This window comes from Clupea harengus, chromosome 11 (genome assembly GCF_900700415.2).
Source record: "Clupea harengus chromosome 11, Ch_v2.0.2, whole genome shotgun sequence".
NCBI lineage: Eukaryota > Metazoa > Chordata > Actinopteri > Clupeiformes > Clupeidae > Clupea > Clupea harengus.
This window is the reverse complement of record NC_045162.1, coordinates 23,260,519-23,278,902: the sequence shown is the minus strand read 5'-3', so window position 1 is coordinate 23,278,902 and position 18,384 is coordinate 23,260,519. Positions and strand designations below refer to the sequence as shown.

At 44.5% G+C, this 18,384-nt stretch overlaps 2 protein-coding genes across 2 annotated transcripts; both read left to right on the top strand.

Moving 5' to 3' along the window:
- The first annotated feature begins 272 nt into the window (after positions 1–272).
- Positions 273–9,288, top strand: p3h3 (prolyl 3-hydroxylase 3). The gene is made up of 16 exons (XM_012821742.3): positions 273–693; positions 1,006–1,190; positions 1,328–1,486; positions 3,612–3,804; positions 3,891–4,022; positions 4,121–4,263; positions 4,381–4,470; positions 4,561–4,613; positions 4,787–4,860; positions 4,950–5,077; positions 5,202–5,297; positions 5,405–5,555; positions 5,965–6,082; positions 6,287–6,362; positions 6,606–6,746; positions 7,067–9,288. Exons 1-16 carry the CDS (start codon positions 393–395, stop codon positions 7,223–7,225), a joined length of 2,199 nt encoding a protein of 732 aa, XP_012677196.2. The 5' UTR covers positions 273–392; the 3' UTR covers positions 7,226–9,288.
- A 708-nt stretch (positions 9,289–9,996) lies between these two features.
- On the top strand, positions 9,997–18,289 carry gnb3a (guanine nucleotide binding protein (G protein), beta polypeptide 3a). Its single transcript, XM_031576345.2, has 9 exons — positions 9,997–10,512; positions 13,218–13,345; positions 13,753–13,898; positions 14,596–14,659; positions 15,381–15,543; positions 15,771–15,837; positions 16,014–16,215; positions 16,445–16,661; positions 17,437–18,289. The coding sequence occupies exons 2-9, from the start codon at positions 13,289–13,291 to the stop codon at positions 17,541–17,543; spliced, it is 1,023 nt and encodes a 340-aa protein (XP_031432205.1). The 5' UTR covers positions 9,997–10,512; positions 13,218–13,288; the 3' UTR covers positions 17,544–18,289.
- Positions 18,290–18,384: the final 95 nt, after the last annotated feature.

The window sequence follows — 18,384 nt, the reverse complement described above, 5'->3', positions numbered from 1 at the left end:
CGTTTACCAAAGTGTATGACTACATTATAAACAAACCCCTCCTGTTCTATGTAGCGCCAGAGGTGTCATGAGGCTACTGGTAACTTTGTTTTAGCAGTGTTTCTGAAAGCAAAGGTTATTTTTGTATGTTTCTATGTTGTGCACAAGGAAAGACATACATGTCATAGGCCAGAATCTTAACTTGCAGGCTGATGGTTGCCCGTAGGTATATTTGATGCGATCTCCTACATGTCGCCACTCCTCTTTTGATACCCCTCCCAACTAACTTCTCACATTCTTCATTCTCCCTCCTCCCGCATACAGCCCGATTGCGGCACGTCTACACTTTTCTGTCCCTGGGTTACTTATCCTCCCTCCCTCCTGTTCGGTCTCCCAACTTTCTCTTCAGTGCCATGGCGCTACGCTCAAAACCCCTCTGTGTATACGTGGCGCAGATCATCGGTGTTTTATTTTCTTTGGGTTTTCTTGCATCTGCTGCAGGCAGCGGAATTTCCACTGGGTCTGCCACTAGCCTATTGCCAGCTTACGACCCTCTCTATTATCTGGGAGTGCGGGCGTATTTCTCTGAAGACTGGGAAAAAGCTGCAGAACATTTCGAGAAGTCTATATCCATTCGTCAGGCTATTCTTCAAACACGTCGAAAATGTCACGATGACTGTTTGTTTGCAGGGGATGACAGACTATCCTATTTGGGTATAAATACATTTTGCTTTAATTGCGGTGTCTAGCCTACGTGTTTATACGTGCGCGTGTGTGTGTAGCTTTGGACGTGCGTGCTTGTATGCCTGTTTAGGAGTTCTACCAACTTGTTAAAGATATTGACACATCCAGCCACTGTTTCATAGCTCTTAGTCTTAAAACATTTATCCATTTGTGATATACTTCGTAAGTGTAGCCTAACTTGAACTACTTTCTTATAAGCAGTAGGTGTAAATATTAGGCGAGTAGTGATTGCATGGTGGTCATGTTATTTGTCAATCTGCCTCTTACAAAAATATGACACAGAGACGGAGACGGGTAGCCTATGGGATCTCTATGCTTTGGACTGGGTTCAGCGTCGGGCTGAGTGTGCCAGATTCTGTCTGGGGAGAGCCGTCACTCCTGCCGGACAGCTCCCTGTGTCTACCGACATCGACTATGAGTTTGGAACCCGCAATGCATACAACTTCCTCCAGCTCACCTACTTTAAGGTATGTACGAAGCTAAAGCTTTCTTTCAAATAGTATACATATTTCAGACTAGCAACCAGTAACGTAGCACATAACCGAGAAATACTCTGGGAGGGTCACTAAGACTGTTTGTTTTTCACGTATCACCTCTTCCTCAGCTGGGCAAAATGCACAAGGCCGCTGCTGCAGCACACACTTTCTTTGTGGCCAACCCCAGTCATCTGGAGATGCGAAACAACATTGAGAAGTACAGGCGCATGGATGAGGTGACAGACGATGCATTTATGGACAGAGAGAAAGAGCTGGAGAGGCACTGGGTGAGTGGAGGGGAATGGACCCAACGACAGACACCAGGGAAATAGAAATAATGTGGAAATATGGGTTTAAAATTCAAATGTATCACAAAGTGAAGAGTCAAAGGGCAGTATGGAAAACTGTGAATTACTGAAATATTGGGTTTCCTGAAGGCCTACTTACATTTAGAGGCATGTAGAAGGTATAGGCTATTATCGACCCTTTGTAGTTGTAGCATATACAGTTTGGGCACCCCTGATCATTTCCATATATTTTAATTTATAAATTGTTGGCCGTTTGGATCAGCAACTTCTTTGTCAAATATATAATACTTCATGGACACAGTAATATTTCAGCAGTGAAATACGGTTTATTGGATAAACAGAAAATATGCCATATGCATCATAACAAAATTAGACAGGTGCATACATTTGGGCACCCCAACAGACAAATCACATCAATATTTACTAGAGCCTCCTTTTGCAAAAAATAACAGCCTCTAGTCTAGACGCTTCCTATGGCCTCTGATGAGTGTCTGGATTCTGGATGAAGGTATTTTGGACCATTCCTCCTTACAAAACATCTCCAGTTCGGTAAGGTTTGATGGCTGCCTAGCGTGGACAGCCCGCTTCAAGTCATCCCATAGATTTTCAATAATATTCAAGTCTGGGGACTGGGATGGCCATTCCAGAACATTATACTTGCCTTGGTAGATTTTGAGCAATGTTTTGGGTCGTTGTCTTGCTGGAACACCCAACTCCTGTGTTACTTCAACTTTGTGACAGATTCTTGAACATTATTTTCAAGAATTTGCTGATATTGAGTTGAATCCATGCGACCCTCAAGTTTAACAAGATTCCCAGTACCTGCACTAGCCTCACAGGCCCACAGCATGATGGACCCCCACCAAATGTTACTGTGGGCAGCAAGTGTTTTTCTTGGAATGCTGTGTTCTTTTGCCGCCATGCATAACGCCTCTTGTTGTGACCAAATAGTTCAATCTTTGTTCCAAAATGAATCTGGCTTGTTCAAATGTGCTTTTGCAAACCTTAAGCAAGCGTGTTTGTGTTGTGTGTGCAGAAAAGGCTTCTTCCGCATTGCTCTCCCATACAGCTGTTCTTTGTGCAAGGTGCGCTGAATTGTTGAGCAGTGACACCATCTGCAGCGAGATGATCTTGCAGGTCTTTGGAGGTGGTCTGAGGGTTGTCTTTGACCATTCTTACCATCCTTCACCTTTGCCTCTCCGATATTTTCCTTGGCCTGCCACTTCTGGCCTTAACAAGAACTGTGCCTGTGGCCTTCCATTTCTTGATTACTCACAGTGGAAACCGACAACTGAAACCTCTGGGATAACTTTTTGTAGCCTTCCCCTAAACCACAATGCTGAACAATCTTTTCAGATCATTTGACAGTTGTTTTGAGGCCCCCATGTTGCCACTCTTCAGAGGAGAATCAAAGAGAAGCACAACTTGCAATTGGCTACCTTAAATACCTTTTCTAATGATTGGATGCACCTTTCTATGGAATTGAAGGCTTAATAAGCTAATCAGACTAATTATGTGTTTCAATGAATCAGTATTGAGTAGTTACAGGTATTCAAATCAATAAAATGATTAGGGTGCCCAAATATTTGCACAGCGTATTTTTCACATTCTGTTTTATTTCACACAACTAAATACTGCTACACTAAATATCTTTGTCTGGAAAACACCCCAGTACTCAGGGTTAACTAGAAAATGAATAAAATACCACTGTGATCTTTTTTGGTGAAGACAGAGTAAATTATCATGCAGCCTCAGAGGGGTGCCTAAACTTTTTCATACGACTGTAGGTATTTCATAAGAAAATGTGTTTACCTCTATTTGATGGCTGAATGCCAACTGTCCCAATGAAAAATAGACAATAAACATCCCTTCAAGACAGCAGCTATAAAGGGAAAAGACACAGAAGAATTACAAAAAGTGTTCTTCCACACTATCTACACACACACACACACACACACACACACACAATCCTTTGCACACAGTAAGTTATTCAGCCCCAAGGGTTAGTTAGTTGAGTTAGTGTAGTGTGAATGCACAGACCAGAAGAGTGCTTATTGACGCTCCATTCCACCTCGCTGTCTGAACTCGCACCTTTCTCCCCCAGGAGGTGTACGACTCGGCCGTCCTGGCGGAGAGCTCATCAGACTGGAAGCGGGCGGTGGAGCAGTGGAAGGACTGTGTGAACGTGACGCTGCAGCACACGGAGGACTGCAGGGCACAGTGTGTCGTGGCCTCCAAGACTCTCCCCGAGGAGGACGCGCCAGAGAGGACCGGCGGGGTGTATGAAAGGGCAGCTGGTGAGTGGAGAGTCTAGAAGATAGGGAGACGCAGACACAAACATCCAACTTAATGAAATGACTCTTTTGTCTTTGTTCCTTCTTAGCACTCTCTCTCTCTTTGCTGGCTTGTCAGCAATCTTGCGTGACTCTTGTGGCAACGCGACCTGGAAGGGTTTCTGCTCAAGAGGACCTCCTGCCCACCCAGTTGGAGCATTTACACATAGCCCAGTTCAAAGGTCAGTAGGTTAAATCAGAGCCATTACAAGTTGATATACACAATCTGTGATCGTCCTTTGTTTCCCTTTTTTTAAGTCTCTTGTTGATGTTTTTCCAGCTGGTGACCTAAAGGGGGCGATACAGACTCTGCGCTCTCTGCTGCTCTTCTACCCCTCTGACGCAGATTCGCTAAACAACCTGCAGCTTTATTCTGAGACACTAGGGGGCGACGCTAATGCAGCTGGCACAGAGCCCTCACAGGTAGTTCACACCATCTGTGTCACTGCAAAACAATATAGCTTTAGTGTGATTAGTATTGGGTATTTATTCATTTAAATTGTGTCAGTTGAACAATTTGTCTATTTCTCCTCCTCAAAGGAAATCTCCAGGTATGTGAAAAGGTCTCTGCAGGAGAAGAAGTTGCTTTACTTTGGAATGGAAAATTTAAACTTCAACTTCACAGACCCAGTGAGATGAAACCCTTTCATCCATTATTCCAAATAACTAGTCAGTTGTTTTCCATCTGAACTACAGCCACTTTCTTTTTTTGTACTTCAGGATCTGTGGACCCCAGAAGATATTGTGCCAGAGTCACTGAGAGAAACATGGAGGTGTGTGTGTGTGTGTGTGTGTGTGTGTGTGTGTGTGTGTGTGTGTGTGTAAGCGAGAGAGGGTGTGTGTGGTGTGTGTGTGTGTAAAGGTGAAGGCTTTATATACTGCATAAGTTTGGCTGAAACCTCAGTGTACTCTGGGGATAGTAAGCCATTTGTCTTCCTGTCATCAGGGCTGAGAGGGAGAGACTGAGTGGGATGCCGACTGAGGAGGAGGAGGAGACGGATGACAGCGGCTTCTATGCAGGTACTCCAGACCTGGGTGCTGTCATCCTCTCTCTGCTACTGTGTGTTCTCCACATCCTTCAGCTGTACATTCATTGCTTTCTTACCCAGGGGGCTCAGTACCACTGGTTGGTGTGACAATCACTATGGATGACCAAGCCTTGAATGGAACAAATCGTGTCCTCCTAGATGGTGTCTTATCTCAGAAAGAATGTGATGCCATACTACAGCTTGCCTCTGTAAGTTTTGTATTATTATGTAAAGCGATCAGTAAATCTACAAAGCAAAACATATATGGAGGCAGTAGGATGCCAATGTATCTTAGGGGGTCAACACTTCATTTTCTGCTCTCTCATTGGACAGTCTGCTACATCAGCAACAGACAGCTCTCGAGGCAGACGCTCACCTTACACACCTCATGAAAAATTTGAGGGTCTCACCATCCTCAGAGCACTCAAGGTAGGCAGGAGATTAGAGGGCTTGTTGTTTGGTTGGGTTAAACAAATCTGTTGCTAGAAGTTTCTCTTCAGTGTGAACTAGATAAATGGAAGTATCTCTCTCCTCAGCTGTCTCAGGATGGGTTTCTCAATCAGTCCGATGTGAAGCTGCTGCACGAGGTCGGAGAGAGGGCGAGGACGCTCCTGCACGCCTACTTCAGGAGTCCATCAGGCCTCTTCTTCTCCTTCAGCCATCTAGTCTGTCGCAGCCCCGTCCCTGGTACTTATGACACTTGTTTTTGGAGCCATGCGGATGCTTCAGTGGTTTCATAGGGTCATCTGTGTTTTCTTTATGCCTGTCTCTTGCGGAAATATTATTCTGAATCCCAATTGGTGTTGAAAATGGAGATTCCAAACATAGCAGCTTTAACAGGCTTTTCAATCATTAATCATTTTGTTTTCAGAGCACTTAGACCAGAAGATTTGGTGGAAACACACACTTACATATTCATAGTTGTCAGAAACTAGTAATTCTACAGAAGCTCTGGCAAATAAAGATTACTCGATACTACAGCCTACGTCGTTGGCTAGCACATTCCCCAATAAGTTGAAATGAATTACACTCACTGTTGAATTACTGTTGTGTAATAGAAGAATGTTTGAACGGCTCCTCCTTCTCTCTCACATAGGACACCAGGAAGGTAGGATGGACCTCTCTCACCCGGTACACGTAGACAACTGCATACTGGAGCCAGAGACCAAACAGTGCTGGAGAGAGGCACCTGCTTTCACGCACAGAGACATGAGGTAGTCTCAGACTACACACACACACACACACACTCACATACACACACACACACACACACACACACACACACACACACACACACACACACACACACACACACACACTTCAAACAGTGACTCCTCATGGAACAAATACCAAAAAATACATGAAATGAATGTAACCATCATGGACTGATTTACAATCACATTTCCTTTTGTATTTAGTGGGATACTGTATCTAAATGAAGACTTTGAAGGTGGGGAGTTCTTCTTCACGAAAAGGGATGCTAAAACCGTCACAGTAAGTGCCTGTGTTCTGTTCTTATGCACTCTCTCACCCCATGTCCATTCATGTGAATCATGTCCCTGCAAGAACCAGAACTATTTAACCTCTAGACCTCAATAGGCTATACAGCCGTCGTGTTGATTGGGCACAGTTCACTTGAGTTCATTTACAGCCCATTAACAGAACTCATTGCCCTCTTCCTCAAGATGCCAACAGTCAGTGGTGGAGTAATGGACTTCCCACTTTTTTTCAATCTAGGCCAGAGTGCAGCCAAAATGCGGCCGATTGGTTGGATTCTCCTCCGGACCTGTCAATCCACATGGTGTTACCGCGGTGACCTCGGGTCGGCGATGTGCATTGCCTGTCTGGTTCACCAAAGAGCACCACCACAGAGACATGGTGAGTATGGGGAGGCTTATTGCTGTGGGCTAGATATTGGTCCTGAATTACATTCATCTGTCTACAACTGTAAGGTAATGAAAATAACAGACACAATATACAAATGTTCTTCCTAGTTGGAGAGAAGAGAGAGGAATGGAGTATTAAAAAGAAAAAGAATAGACTGGAGGGAAGGGAACTAGAAAGGATAAGGAGATGTAGAAAGAAAGAGGGATGTGGCGTATTCAATCAGCTTGTGTTACTATAGACTACCTAAGGCAAAAGAAATACAAACATCTGTTTGTCTGTGTCTTAACACTCCCGACTCTCTTGTTTGTCAGGAGCGGGAGGAAGCAGAGGCTCTGTGGACAGCGGATGGACAGAGCGTACTGAAAGAGGAAAAGAAGGATGGGGAGGGTGCCCAGCCTGCAGCCCGAACAGGGAGAAGCCAAGCGTCGCGGGGGAGGAGCCAAAGGGAGATAAGGCGGGAAGAACTGTGAGAGTGACAGATGGAAGAGCCAGTACCGTCCATTTTGATCCCGTCTGTTGGCCCCTCCTCTGTCTGAGCCTCAGACCCCTGCCCTTCCACCCCCCCCCCCCCGCATGGCCTCAGTGATCTCTATTGTCCCACCAGACACAATCAGCCTATGAGGTCCTTTTCTTCAAAACTGTGCCTGGTGGTTGTTGGTGCGTGTGTGTGTGTGTGTGTGTGTGTGTGTGTGCGCCTGTGTGTATTTGTGTCTGCATGCTTGCGTGCTTTTATGGCAGGTTTATCGTTTTACTTGTGCTGTTGTGAGTCCCTCAGCAGCTATTCAGGATTATATTTCATTTTTGGAATAAAGTTACACAGTGGTGGAAGAGTACAACCCTGATCTTGGGTGCGTGAGCAGTGATATTTAAGCAGAGAGACCGAGGTGGTGGTGGGGGGTAGTTGAGGCGTGGAGGGGAGGGGGAGGGGAGTGATGGGTGACGATCTCTCCATTAACCGATTAGAAGTGCAGCCCGTTTTCATCTTCACATTACCAGGATTAGAGCTGAAGAGGAGGTAGAGGGTTAATACAGCCTGGCCCATTAACAGGCACAGGGACGGAGGGAAGAGTGAGAAGGGGGGGGGGGGGCCTGATAGGCTCAGCTCTTCAGTACATTAACACTGATGGAGGCAGCGAGAGAGACAGAACAAGCGAGAGGGAGCAGAGGGGGGCGGGTGAGCCGTCCACGGCCGGTTGGTGAGCGGAGAAAGGGACCGAAAGCGAGATTACAGCTAATCCCTCATAAACGAGAGCATTTGTTTATGAAGCTTAAAAAAACTCCTCCATTTAGAATATGGAATAATAATCCACAAGAAATCATTTAATCATTCGCAGCCTGCCACTACCTCCCACCCCCCCTCCCCAGCTAGCCACCAGCCCCCCCGTCTCAACACGATTTCCTTCCCATTAACGTGAACCAGGCCTCCCAGTGCCTCAAAGGCATGACGAGTGTCAGAACGGAATCAAACGCTGTCTGCGCGTCTCAGAGCTTCTGTGCTATAATCTGCTCAAAGCACACGGATGGCTCCTCAGTGATGCTAATGGAAGATAAAGTATTTACCCCTTCCTCCCCATAGCCCAGCTCTTGCTGTTACTCCAGCATTCAAATCCCGTATTAAAAGGACACATTAATGGAGGGGACTCAGACCTACTGATGCGCTTCTTCAGGAATTGACAGGCCTGAGACCCACCTGCTTTTGCACAGGAGAGATGTGCCACTGCTGTGCATCCCAGCCCAGGGCCTCGTGACATCACATCACATCATTATGTAAGCTGCAGCATAAGGCACTGTGTCATGACATTCAACAAGAAGAAAAAAAATGCTCTGAAGACCTGAGAGTTGACTGCTGTGGCTGGAACCAGAGTGCATTAGACTCGGCTCTAGTTCTCCACTCGCTCTAATACTCCATCATGCAGTTTGGGCCTACGCTCAGCGGCTGTCAGTTTGGAAGTGTCAGCCGGGCCTTGAAGCCTGACTACCTCCCCTTGGCGCATACGATCTGGTTAATGCTCTCTTTATTGACTATAAAAGACTCCATGTTATCCAGTTGGTAATGATGGTATAGAGAGCATAGACTCAGTAACGGCTGAGCTGCCTACAGGGGCTTATCTTGAGGGATTGCACCCTAAAGCAGCCGCAGCAACAACAACAGTACAGCCTTAAGCAACTTCTCTCATTGTGCAGTCATGTGAAAGCAAAACCCCATTCGCAGCCTCTCTAACAGATTATAATCCTCATCTATCTGTGCCCATTGTGTTGCTTTATCCACCCTCTCCTCCCCCCTCCCTAAATCCTGTGATGATGGTGCCAGGGCTGGGTCCTTGGTTGTGCTCTCTCCACGGTGTTGATGGAAATATATGAGATGGGAGTATACAGTATATGATCATATGAGGCTGTTGTGGAACTCATTTACAAAAGGTATTCACATGTCATGTCATACCCTCTATGCTTTGTCTCTCAGTGTTTTCTCAGACTGTGTGGTCAGTCTGGTCATGTCTCCCACCTTCCAATAAATGCAGTCTCACTCTTCCTATCCCACTCTTCTCGCTCGGTTTTTACTTGTGTTGTTGACATGTTTTCAATCGATGTTGTGTGGGTTTTGACAGGTGAGTGAGTGACTAAGTGAGATGGGGGAGAGAGAGGGAGTAAAGGAGCACTTGTGGATTACCAACCGGGGCTCTTGGTATTTTAGGTAAAGTCACCCATTGTGTCACCTTGTCTGGGCCCCTCACTGTCCCTGTCCCAGTCTCTCTCTCTCTCTCTCTGTGCTAATATTAGACCCCTCCTGCGTTTACAAAACACGGAGCCTTCTGACAGCATTGCCTGCTTTACTGCACCATACATAGAAATGTTCTCAAATTCAGCTTTTTGACCCCAGCGACCCCCTGCCCCCCACCTCCTCGTAGTATTTTCCACTTCTTCATCTCTGTGACTCCCCTCACCAAAGCTTCAGTACACCTCTGGGTACTCTGTTATGGAAATGGGGTCTCTTGTCCATGACGACAATGGTGTCTCCATTATCTTTCAGCATTAAGCACCTGATGGTCAGTGTGTGTGTGTGTGTGTGTGTGTGTGTGTGTGTGTGTGGGGTGGGGGGGTTGCTTGCCTTGAGTCACGGCTGTTTTGCTATCAGCTTTTATGATGTGCCTATATCAGTGTGGACACTCAGGCCCAATCAGAAAGGCTTTGCTGCGGACACTGTGTGTGTTTTTGTGTGTGTGTGTGTGTGTGTGTGTGTGTGTGTGTGTGTGTGTGTGTGTAGTTCATCCTCCTGTTTGGTTCATCCTCTTTTCTGTCAGCCTTTTGTGTTTTACACCTGTTTTGTGTCATTTGACCCCATGACCTGATTCTGGATCCCATTTGGTGAGTTTTCTCCTCTGTCCTTTCTCTTTCTACCCCTCCATAAACACATACATACACACACACACACACACACACACACACACACACACACACACACACACACACACATACACTGTCCTCCCTCCCACTTTTGCTCTGTCCATCCCTGGATTTATCCCCCTCATCCCTGATCTCCCTTCATCCCTCTCAATCCTCATCTGTTCTTCGTAGTGGCAACAGAGAGGGAAAGAGAGAGAAGGACAGAGTGCCTGTGTGAATGTGTGTGTGAGCGACACAGATTTCAAATAGTGCATACGACAGGAAAAACTGAATGAGTGTTATAGTTCTGGGAAAAGACAGCGTGGTGGAACTACCCTAAACATCAGAACAACACCAAACAAGAGGAGACAGACAGGTGAGTGGTCCTATTGAGAACTTCTGATGTCTTTTCTGAGCCACTGGTCACATGTTTGACCATGAAGAGCTGATGGGTGAAAATAAGGCTGGTTGACGAATATACAACAGTAGTTTCAAATATATTAAATGAATTTGCTAATAGTACCATTACTTTAAGCAGTTCGTAAGGAAGCATCAACTTGAGATGGACAAGAGAGGTGGAAAATGGGCGGGTGTTGGATGGAAATGATTTTAAAATAAAATGTCATGTCTGCAATGATTTAATATTCTGAGACATTTCTGCCAATAGACACAATTTGCAATAAGTATCAAAAGGGCAACTCTATTTCAAATATGCACCCAGGGTGCTTGAGATGCCCAGACAAACTTACTAACCACTGAAAATTACTTTGTTAAAATGACTGTGGTTTGTAGTTGCTGGAGGACATTTATTAGTTATTTAGTTTATTATTTTAACCGTCTTCAAGTTGAAGGTTGGATTTTACAGTAGAACATTGTAATGATGTATTATGATACTGATGTAGCCAGATTTTGATTTAAGAGCGTCTGCATCTTTATCTGCGTCTGAAACTGTAGAGAATAAAATGAATTACCTGCGCCTGAGAAATAATCTTAGAGTCTGAATCTTATCACACACGTGTCAAATCCCATCACCTTGAACACAGTAGTGAACACATTTGAAAAAATGTCAGTTTTGGGGAGATGTATGTGTCAGCTCTCATGTCTAAGAAACTCTTTTTAACACGACTAGTTTGGCAACGATACTGGTCATTGTACAGAATCATTTTTTTATACAGAATTATACATAACAACTACAGGTTTAAAAGTTATTCTTTTTGTTATCATCATTAAACCACACTTTGGGGAATTTCTAGAGGGACATTCCATTGTAGCCGTATTTCACATCATCTCTCGATAGCAATATATTAAATGAATGTTAGGAAGGAACTACAGTTCCCACCTTACAGGGTCTGGATTTAGGCCTGCACTGACCCTGTCCCCCTCCGCTCCCTCCCTCCTCCTCCTTCCTCCACATACCACCCCCCCCCCCCCCCCCCAAACACTCTCCATCGCGAACATATCAACTGCCCTCCCCCATCTCTCTCACCCTCCCTGTGTGCACACTCTTATCCAGATGCAAAGAGCAGTCAGTAATCGGATGAGAGCAGATTTGATTCAAAAGGCTTCCCTTTAAAATCTCAGCCGCAAGGATTTAAACTCACTCACTCTATCTCACCGGCCTGCAGAGCTCCCAACCCTCCGCGCCCTCCTCTGCTTTGTGTTCCTCTCACTCATTTAATCACATAAATAACCACAGGGCTGCACAGGACAATGTGCGCAATGCCAGGGTGATACTGTACGGAACTGTAATACTGATGAAGTGCTCATTGACCCTGCAGATGCGACAGAATAGCAGTAGCTCTGATTTAGCCGAGCTATGCTTTAACTGGGGTACAGTCAGGTACTTCTTAATGCTGTGTGTTTTGTCCTTATTGAAAATACTGATGAAGTTGGTTGGTTGACTGGCCATGTTTTTTTAAGATAAAAGCCATTTAAGGACCTGGTGTTTAGTTTAGAAATGGTGCATACAAAGCAAATCTCTGTCCCTCACGTCGTCACTCCTTCCCCTGCCTCCTCTTCTCGTCTCCACAAACAAATTATATGTAAAGGCCCTTGTGTCGTGTGAATTCCATAGACACTTGCACAGATTGAGACCATACGAGCAACACATATTTATCAGCTGTGAGACAAGGGTATATTGACTACAAGTTCTCAAGGTAAGAAAGAGAAAGAAATTGTTTGTCAGGCTCTTTTTACCCCCAGATCAAATGGGCGATATTTGGTTTAGTCCTTTGTGATGTCTATGAATGTGTAAAGAAGCATAAATATAAACAGGGACTTCATAGAAAAACCTAATCCAAGTATAGCGGTTTTCCCAAATTTGCTGATGCTAAAAGGTGTTGGCTAAGTACATTTATTATTGGATGATTTTGTAAGAGACTCAAAAGTGTTGAACACAAAAAATGACACTGCGATGAGTTATTCTGTAAATGGAGATATGCTGGGGTACTTGTATATTTAACATTTCATTTCATTCTGGCATTTAAAAGGAAGAAAAAAGAAATCCATTCTCCTCAGCATTAGTGGGCGCTAGCTTGAGATTTATTCCAGAACATACAGAACTGCATTCAGCAACTATGTGGTGAAAAGATATTATTGTTGTTATTATTGTTATTGTAATTTGGGAAAACGTAATTGCATGTCGAAGGGTTTCTCAAAGGCATGTGGTTGTCCTTAAATGTAATTGTTTTTTGTAAGTTTTACACAGTTAACATTTTTTACAAAGGCTATACAGAAAATAAGCCTTTGTGTGTGTGTGTGTGTGTGTGTGTGTGTGTGTGTGTGTGTGTGTGTGTGTGCATGCGTCAGCAGGTGGGCCACTTGTAGGCATCAGTTGGTCTGTGTAGGTTGTATAAGTACATTTTTGCGTGTTGTTCGTGAATATTTGCAAAGCAGTCTGAGCAGTATTTGAATAGCAAATTCTTCCGTGAAAGAAATGTAGAGCAAAGGTTGAAGAATGACTTTATATTGAAAATCCTACAAACTCTTGACAAGGTCACAACACCCCTGACATCTTTACAACTGAACAAAACAACTCAAGAAGAACAAATTAACCATTTTCTCTCTCGTTATTTTTCCCAGAATTCTCCCTGTCCCCCTGATCTCACTTCCGGCCTGTGTCACCTGGTGACAGCACCTGACCAGCCATCGCCATGGGTGAAATGGAGCAGCTGCGAAAGGAGGCGGAGAGCCTGAAAGATCAAATCATTGTCAGTGTCCTCAGTTGCCAAGGGCACGCACACACACACACACACACACACACACACACACTGAACATGCAAATCACACAGGTTGACCATAAGGATGACTCAGATGTAAACAGAGTGTTTGACCATGATTGCACGGCATGTAATATAGAGGGGAAACATTCACACCACTGTTCCTAATAACCTATGAGCATGTATAACTTGAATACATGTGAAAACCGTTTGGTCACAGCTTATTTCAGAGTAACACATCCCCTGACATTTATCATTGGTAGTGTGTTTGACATTTAATACGAGTCCTAAAACACCATAGGCCTAGATATGTCTGTATGTGTAGGTATCTGTGTTATCCCTACAAGTCAACAATAGTCATTTACTATTGTGACCCTTCACTCTAACCCCCTTCACAGGTAGCCCGTAAAGGATTTGCTGACACCACGCTACAGGAGGCCGTCGCTGGGACGGCTGTGGTGAGTCGTGTCCAGCTCAAGACCAGGAAGACGCTGAGGGGACACTTAGCCAAGATCTACGCCATGCACTGGGGCGCTGGCTTGACGTAAGCAGGACACCGGACCGCTCACCAGCACGCATAAGCACAACACAACAACAGCTAACAGACACCAAGCCACCTCTTAAAACATCCCAGGCTGGTTTGCATAGCCACCTGGGCACATTATGCTAAATCGTTAAGGGTCTCAGTGGATTGTATGTCTTTCAGCAGATACATGACATGGAGCAGTGAGGTCAGTGTCTTGGGGGCATTAAGTGAGATAAGATCTGTCTAATCAGGCTGTGATTGTTTAAGTGGATTTGTTAGAACGTGGGTTGCTTTAATAGGATGAAGTGGCAGGTTTCAAAGACACCAGACTTACCCCAATACATATGAACCAATTACTTTAAAAGCCCATATTTGACATTTATTTGAAGTTGGTCCAAAGACATGTATTTATTATTAAACTCTATCATGGCTGTTAGATGGATGACCTGCGTCAACAGGTTATTGTGTCTGATCATCACACCATTCCCCCTTAAGATAACATACTCATTCATTTGATGACATCAAGCAGCATTTACCATCCAGTTCTTCATATCATACTGGGCTGATAACTTCGAAACATCATTTTTTGAGCACAAACGGTTTTGTAAAAAAAGAAATATACAGTACAGTACTGTCACTACACAGTCACTGCAAAGATTGACTGGGACTATGTGTCAATACTTGTGCCTCATGCTCTACCCTTTGTCTCTTTCAGGCAGTGCGTTAGCGCTTCTCAGGATGGCAAACTGATAGTATGGGACACCCTCAGCACCAACAAGGTACTGGATGAGCTGGTTTGGCTCCTGACAAAAACAAAGATGCCTTGTGGCAAAAACAACTCACTTAACACATTGAACTATTGTCTGGGAGGGGGTGCTGTTAATGGGGGTGCATGGACTACTTCCTTCGCACATTATAGACTACTTAACCCCTCGCACCATTATCACTTCTTTCGTGGAAAGAGCTGTCCACATTACACTGAACCCTAATAAATGCAACTGACCATGAGACCAAACCAAAATACGCGAAAATAAAATAGGTACCTGCAGTGCAGTTAGCACAGTTGGTGCGTGGGACGTTGCACATTTGAACACCAGAATTGTACGTTTACATTTAACTCGATCATTTTTTTTAGCATTTTACTTGTCATATATTTGTCATAGTGACATTTACCTTTGCCTGCATTGACTGAAATGACCTGTCATGTTTGCGCACGGTTTATAACTCAAATCTAGTATAGTGGCCGTGTTGCATGCGCATGAAAAACACATGAGGACACAGGCGTATAATTCTTCTTCGCACACAATATTTGCTTAAGTAAATGGAAGCTATCGATAAGGGCACCCCTATTTCCAACGTCTATGCCAGTAATTAGGCATGGCTGTAATAAGGGATTTAGATGAGACCCACCTGCGGTCCATATGTGGTAAGAGGCTGACGTGATGACTGAATGGAAGAGCTCCATGCTGCGCTGTCTGATTTTTATGTCAACATCCACAGGTCAATGCCATCCCCCTGAAGTCATCGTGGGTAATGACGTGTGCATACGCTCCATCTGGGAACCTAGTGGCATGCGGTGGACTGGATAACATGTGCTCCATCTACAACCTGAAGGGCAAGGATGGAAATGTCAAGGTCATGCGCGAGTTAGCATCACACACAGGTAAGAAACTCTACACACCATTTTCATGAATGTGTTTGTGCACTACAATATCAATGATACACAGGGCTTGACATAGACCCAGACTTCCCTGGGCCAAGACAAAACCTAGAAACAATTAAGTAGACTGTTAAGTAGAAACAGAACACTTTTTTCTAGATTTCACTTCAAGGACCATGTGCAAGGTACCAAATGATGATAAATCTTTCAATCTTGTCTCTGTTGCCTAGGCTACCTGTCCTGCTGTCGTTTCGTAAGTGACAGTGAGATCATCACCAGCTCCGGTGACTGCACCTGGTAATTAAGTTACAGAAGCACTATAGCACAGTATGGGGGGTTGGGACCATTACTTAATTACAATTAACCAAAACTATAATGTATCATTCTGTTTGCTAACTTGGTGTGTGCAGAGACACAGAGAGCTCTAGAGAACCTTTACTATGTCTCATCCAAACTCTTTTCTTGTGCCATAGCATCTTGTGGGATATTGAGACAGGGACAGAGAAGACCATCTTTGCAGGTCACCTGGGAGACTGTATGTCCCTGGGTGTGGCTCCAGACTTTAAGAGCTTCATCTCTGGGGCCTGTGACTACACAGCCAAACACTGGGACATTCGGGATGGAAACTGTACCCACACACTGAGTGGACATGAGAGTGATGTTAATGCCATCGGGGTGAGGACTCTAGCTATCTCCCGGTTATCCATAAAAAAAATAGAAGTGACTAGTAGTCAATGGATAAGAAATGCATTTCTGGTACCTTTTGCTAACTGTTCTTGGATTTGTCTGTAAGCAAACGATAAAGTTATCTGTTTCTGTCTGACACTTGATTTCCTAGAAGCGTTAGAGTGTTTCTGATAGATCTGATTCAAGTTGTTTCACAACTTTTTCTTTCACTCTTCAGTTCTTCCCCAACGGTAACGGAATCCTCACAGGCTCCGATGACGCCACCTGTAAGCTTTATGACCTGCGGTCTGACCAGGAGCTCATTACTTACCAGGACGCCACCATCATGTGTGGCGTCACCTCCCTCGCCCCCTCTCTATCTGGAAGACTCCTCCTGGCTGGCTACGATGACTTCAACGTCAACATCTGGGACGCACTGAAGGCAGAGAGAGTGGGTGAGTGAACGCTGTTTGCTGAATGGGGTAACAGACAGAGAAGAAGCAAAGACTTGGTGAAGAAAATGTGGCATTATTATGTCTGCTTCTGCACTTCACCGATCCACATGAAACTTGGCACGATTGTAGTCTCACATGGCTTGCACTGATTAAGACGTTTGCGTCCCAAGGTGGGCATGTCCCTTGGGGCTAGTGCCCCCTGAAGAGCGCCCAGGAGGTTTTCATGATTTCGTAATCCATCCATGCTTACTTTGTGCAGTGGTCATATTGCGCACCACTATGCGGTACATCTAGTTCAGGGTCACCAACCTTTTTGAAACTGAGAGCTACTTCAAGGGTACTGAGTAGTACGAAGGGCTACTTGTTTGATACAAACTTCCTGAATAACAAAGTTGCATAGATCACCTTTTAATATTATTATTATTATTATTAATAATAATAATATATGTGAAGAGACTGTCTGATCATATGTCAATGTTAATTATTCCTCAGAATAATTATTAACAATGATTTCCACAACAATGATGGTGGGAAACGCAGATATATGGTGACTAGTGCTATTCTTAGAACATGCCTTGCTGGCGACTCACGTGCTCCCTGCGGGTGACGAGGTGCCCATGGGCACCGTGTTGGCTACCTCTGATCTAGTTCATTCACTTTCCACTACTTTCAAGGGTCTATCACTCAAACATCACAGAACATCAACCCTGATATGTCAAACTCTTAGAGAGAGTGCTTGGGTGGCTTTCACTAGAGAGTTGTTCTGTCTCCTCAGGTGTGCTGGCTGGTCATGATAACAGAGTGAGCTGCATTGGAGTGTCATCTGACGGAATGGCCTGCTGCACGGGATCCTGGGACAGCTTCCTGAAGATATGGAACTGAAGTGATTCCAAAAACACCAAGCACATATAAAGCAAGCTGGGAGTGGTAGACAAGATGAAAATCAGGGTGGGGTGGGGGGTGAGCGAGCTTAAGAGAGCTATAGGTAGAACAGGGCATAAAATATGAGCAGATAAAAGTGGGAGTTCTGTTGTGCCAAGTCCTACCAAAGGCATGAGAGGGGGTCTCTTGGAGGCCAACTGCTTTGGGTTGACATGGAGACACATTGTTCAGCAAAACACTGGCTCTACGGGCTGGAAGTTTATTTGGGAAATTAGCCATCAATGCTGTTAAATTCTAAAGGAATTTGGTAGGATTTGGCAATTTCAAAACTAGTTCCAACTCTAGTCATACTTCACAATTAAAAAGTAGATACCCTCTGTATAGCACACCAGTTTCCTCACAGAAGTTGCCAAATGGTTAAGCAAGTTTTTGGAAGAAACTATAAATTGTTTATCTAGGTTTACACAGATGATAGGACCACTTTTATATTCAGTTAAATGTTATACAGCTGTTATGTGCGTTTGGCTGTCGTGTGTTTGAAGCATTATTGATGGTTTTATTTTACATTGTTTCTTTTGGAATGTGTTGGCTGTAGAATGCTAGTTTTCTTTTCAGTTTGTAGTGTAGATTAATTTATGATTCCTCAGAGTTCTCCAGCCATCTCACACAGCTGAAAAATGACCATGTGCTACACTCTGATAATGTGGCGATCAGCTGAACTGATCAACTCTGGCAGCAACCACAAACAAAAGAGAACAGACAAGGCTGGCAAGTTCAGCTTACTAGTGGATGAACAGATGCGACAGTTTTAGTTTACTGACCAATAACTACTTTAATTGGG

Excerpts from the sequence above, each read along its gene's own strand:
- p3h3 (XM_012821742.3), top strand. The coding sequence starts at position 393 with ATGGCGCTACGCTCAAAACCCCTCTGTGTATACGTGGCGCAGATCATC. Across the intron at positions 4,614-4,786 it reads TCACTGAGAGAAACATGGAG|GGCTGAGAGGGAGAGACTGA; the intron begins GTGTGTGTGTGT and ends TCCTGTCATCAG. Across the intron at positions 6,363-6,605 it reads GGGATGCTAAAACCGTCACA|GCCAGAGTGCAGCCAAAATG; the intron begins GTAAGTGCCTGT and ends TTTTCAATCTAG.
- gnb3a (XM_031576345.2), top strand. The coding sequence starts at position 13,289 with ATGGGTGAAATGGAGCAGCTGCGAAAGGAGGCGGAGAGCCTGAAAGAT. Across the intron at positions 13,899-14,595 it reads CACTGGGGCGCTGGCTTGAC|GCAGTGCGTTAGCGCTTCTC; the intron begins GTAAGCAGGACA and ends TGTCTCTTTCAG. Across the intron at positions 15,544-15,770 it reads CGAGTTAGCATCACACACAG|GCTACCTGTCCTGCTGTCGT; the intron begins GTAAGAAACTCT and ends TCTGTTGCCTAG.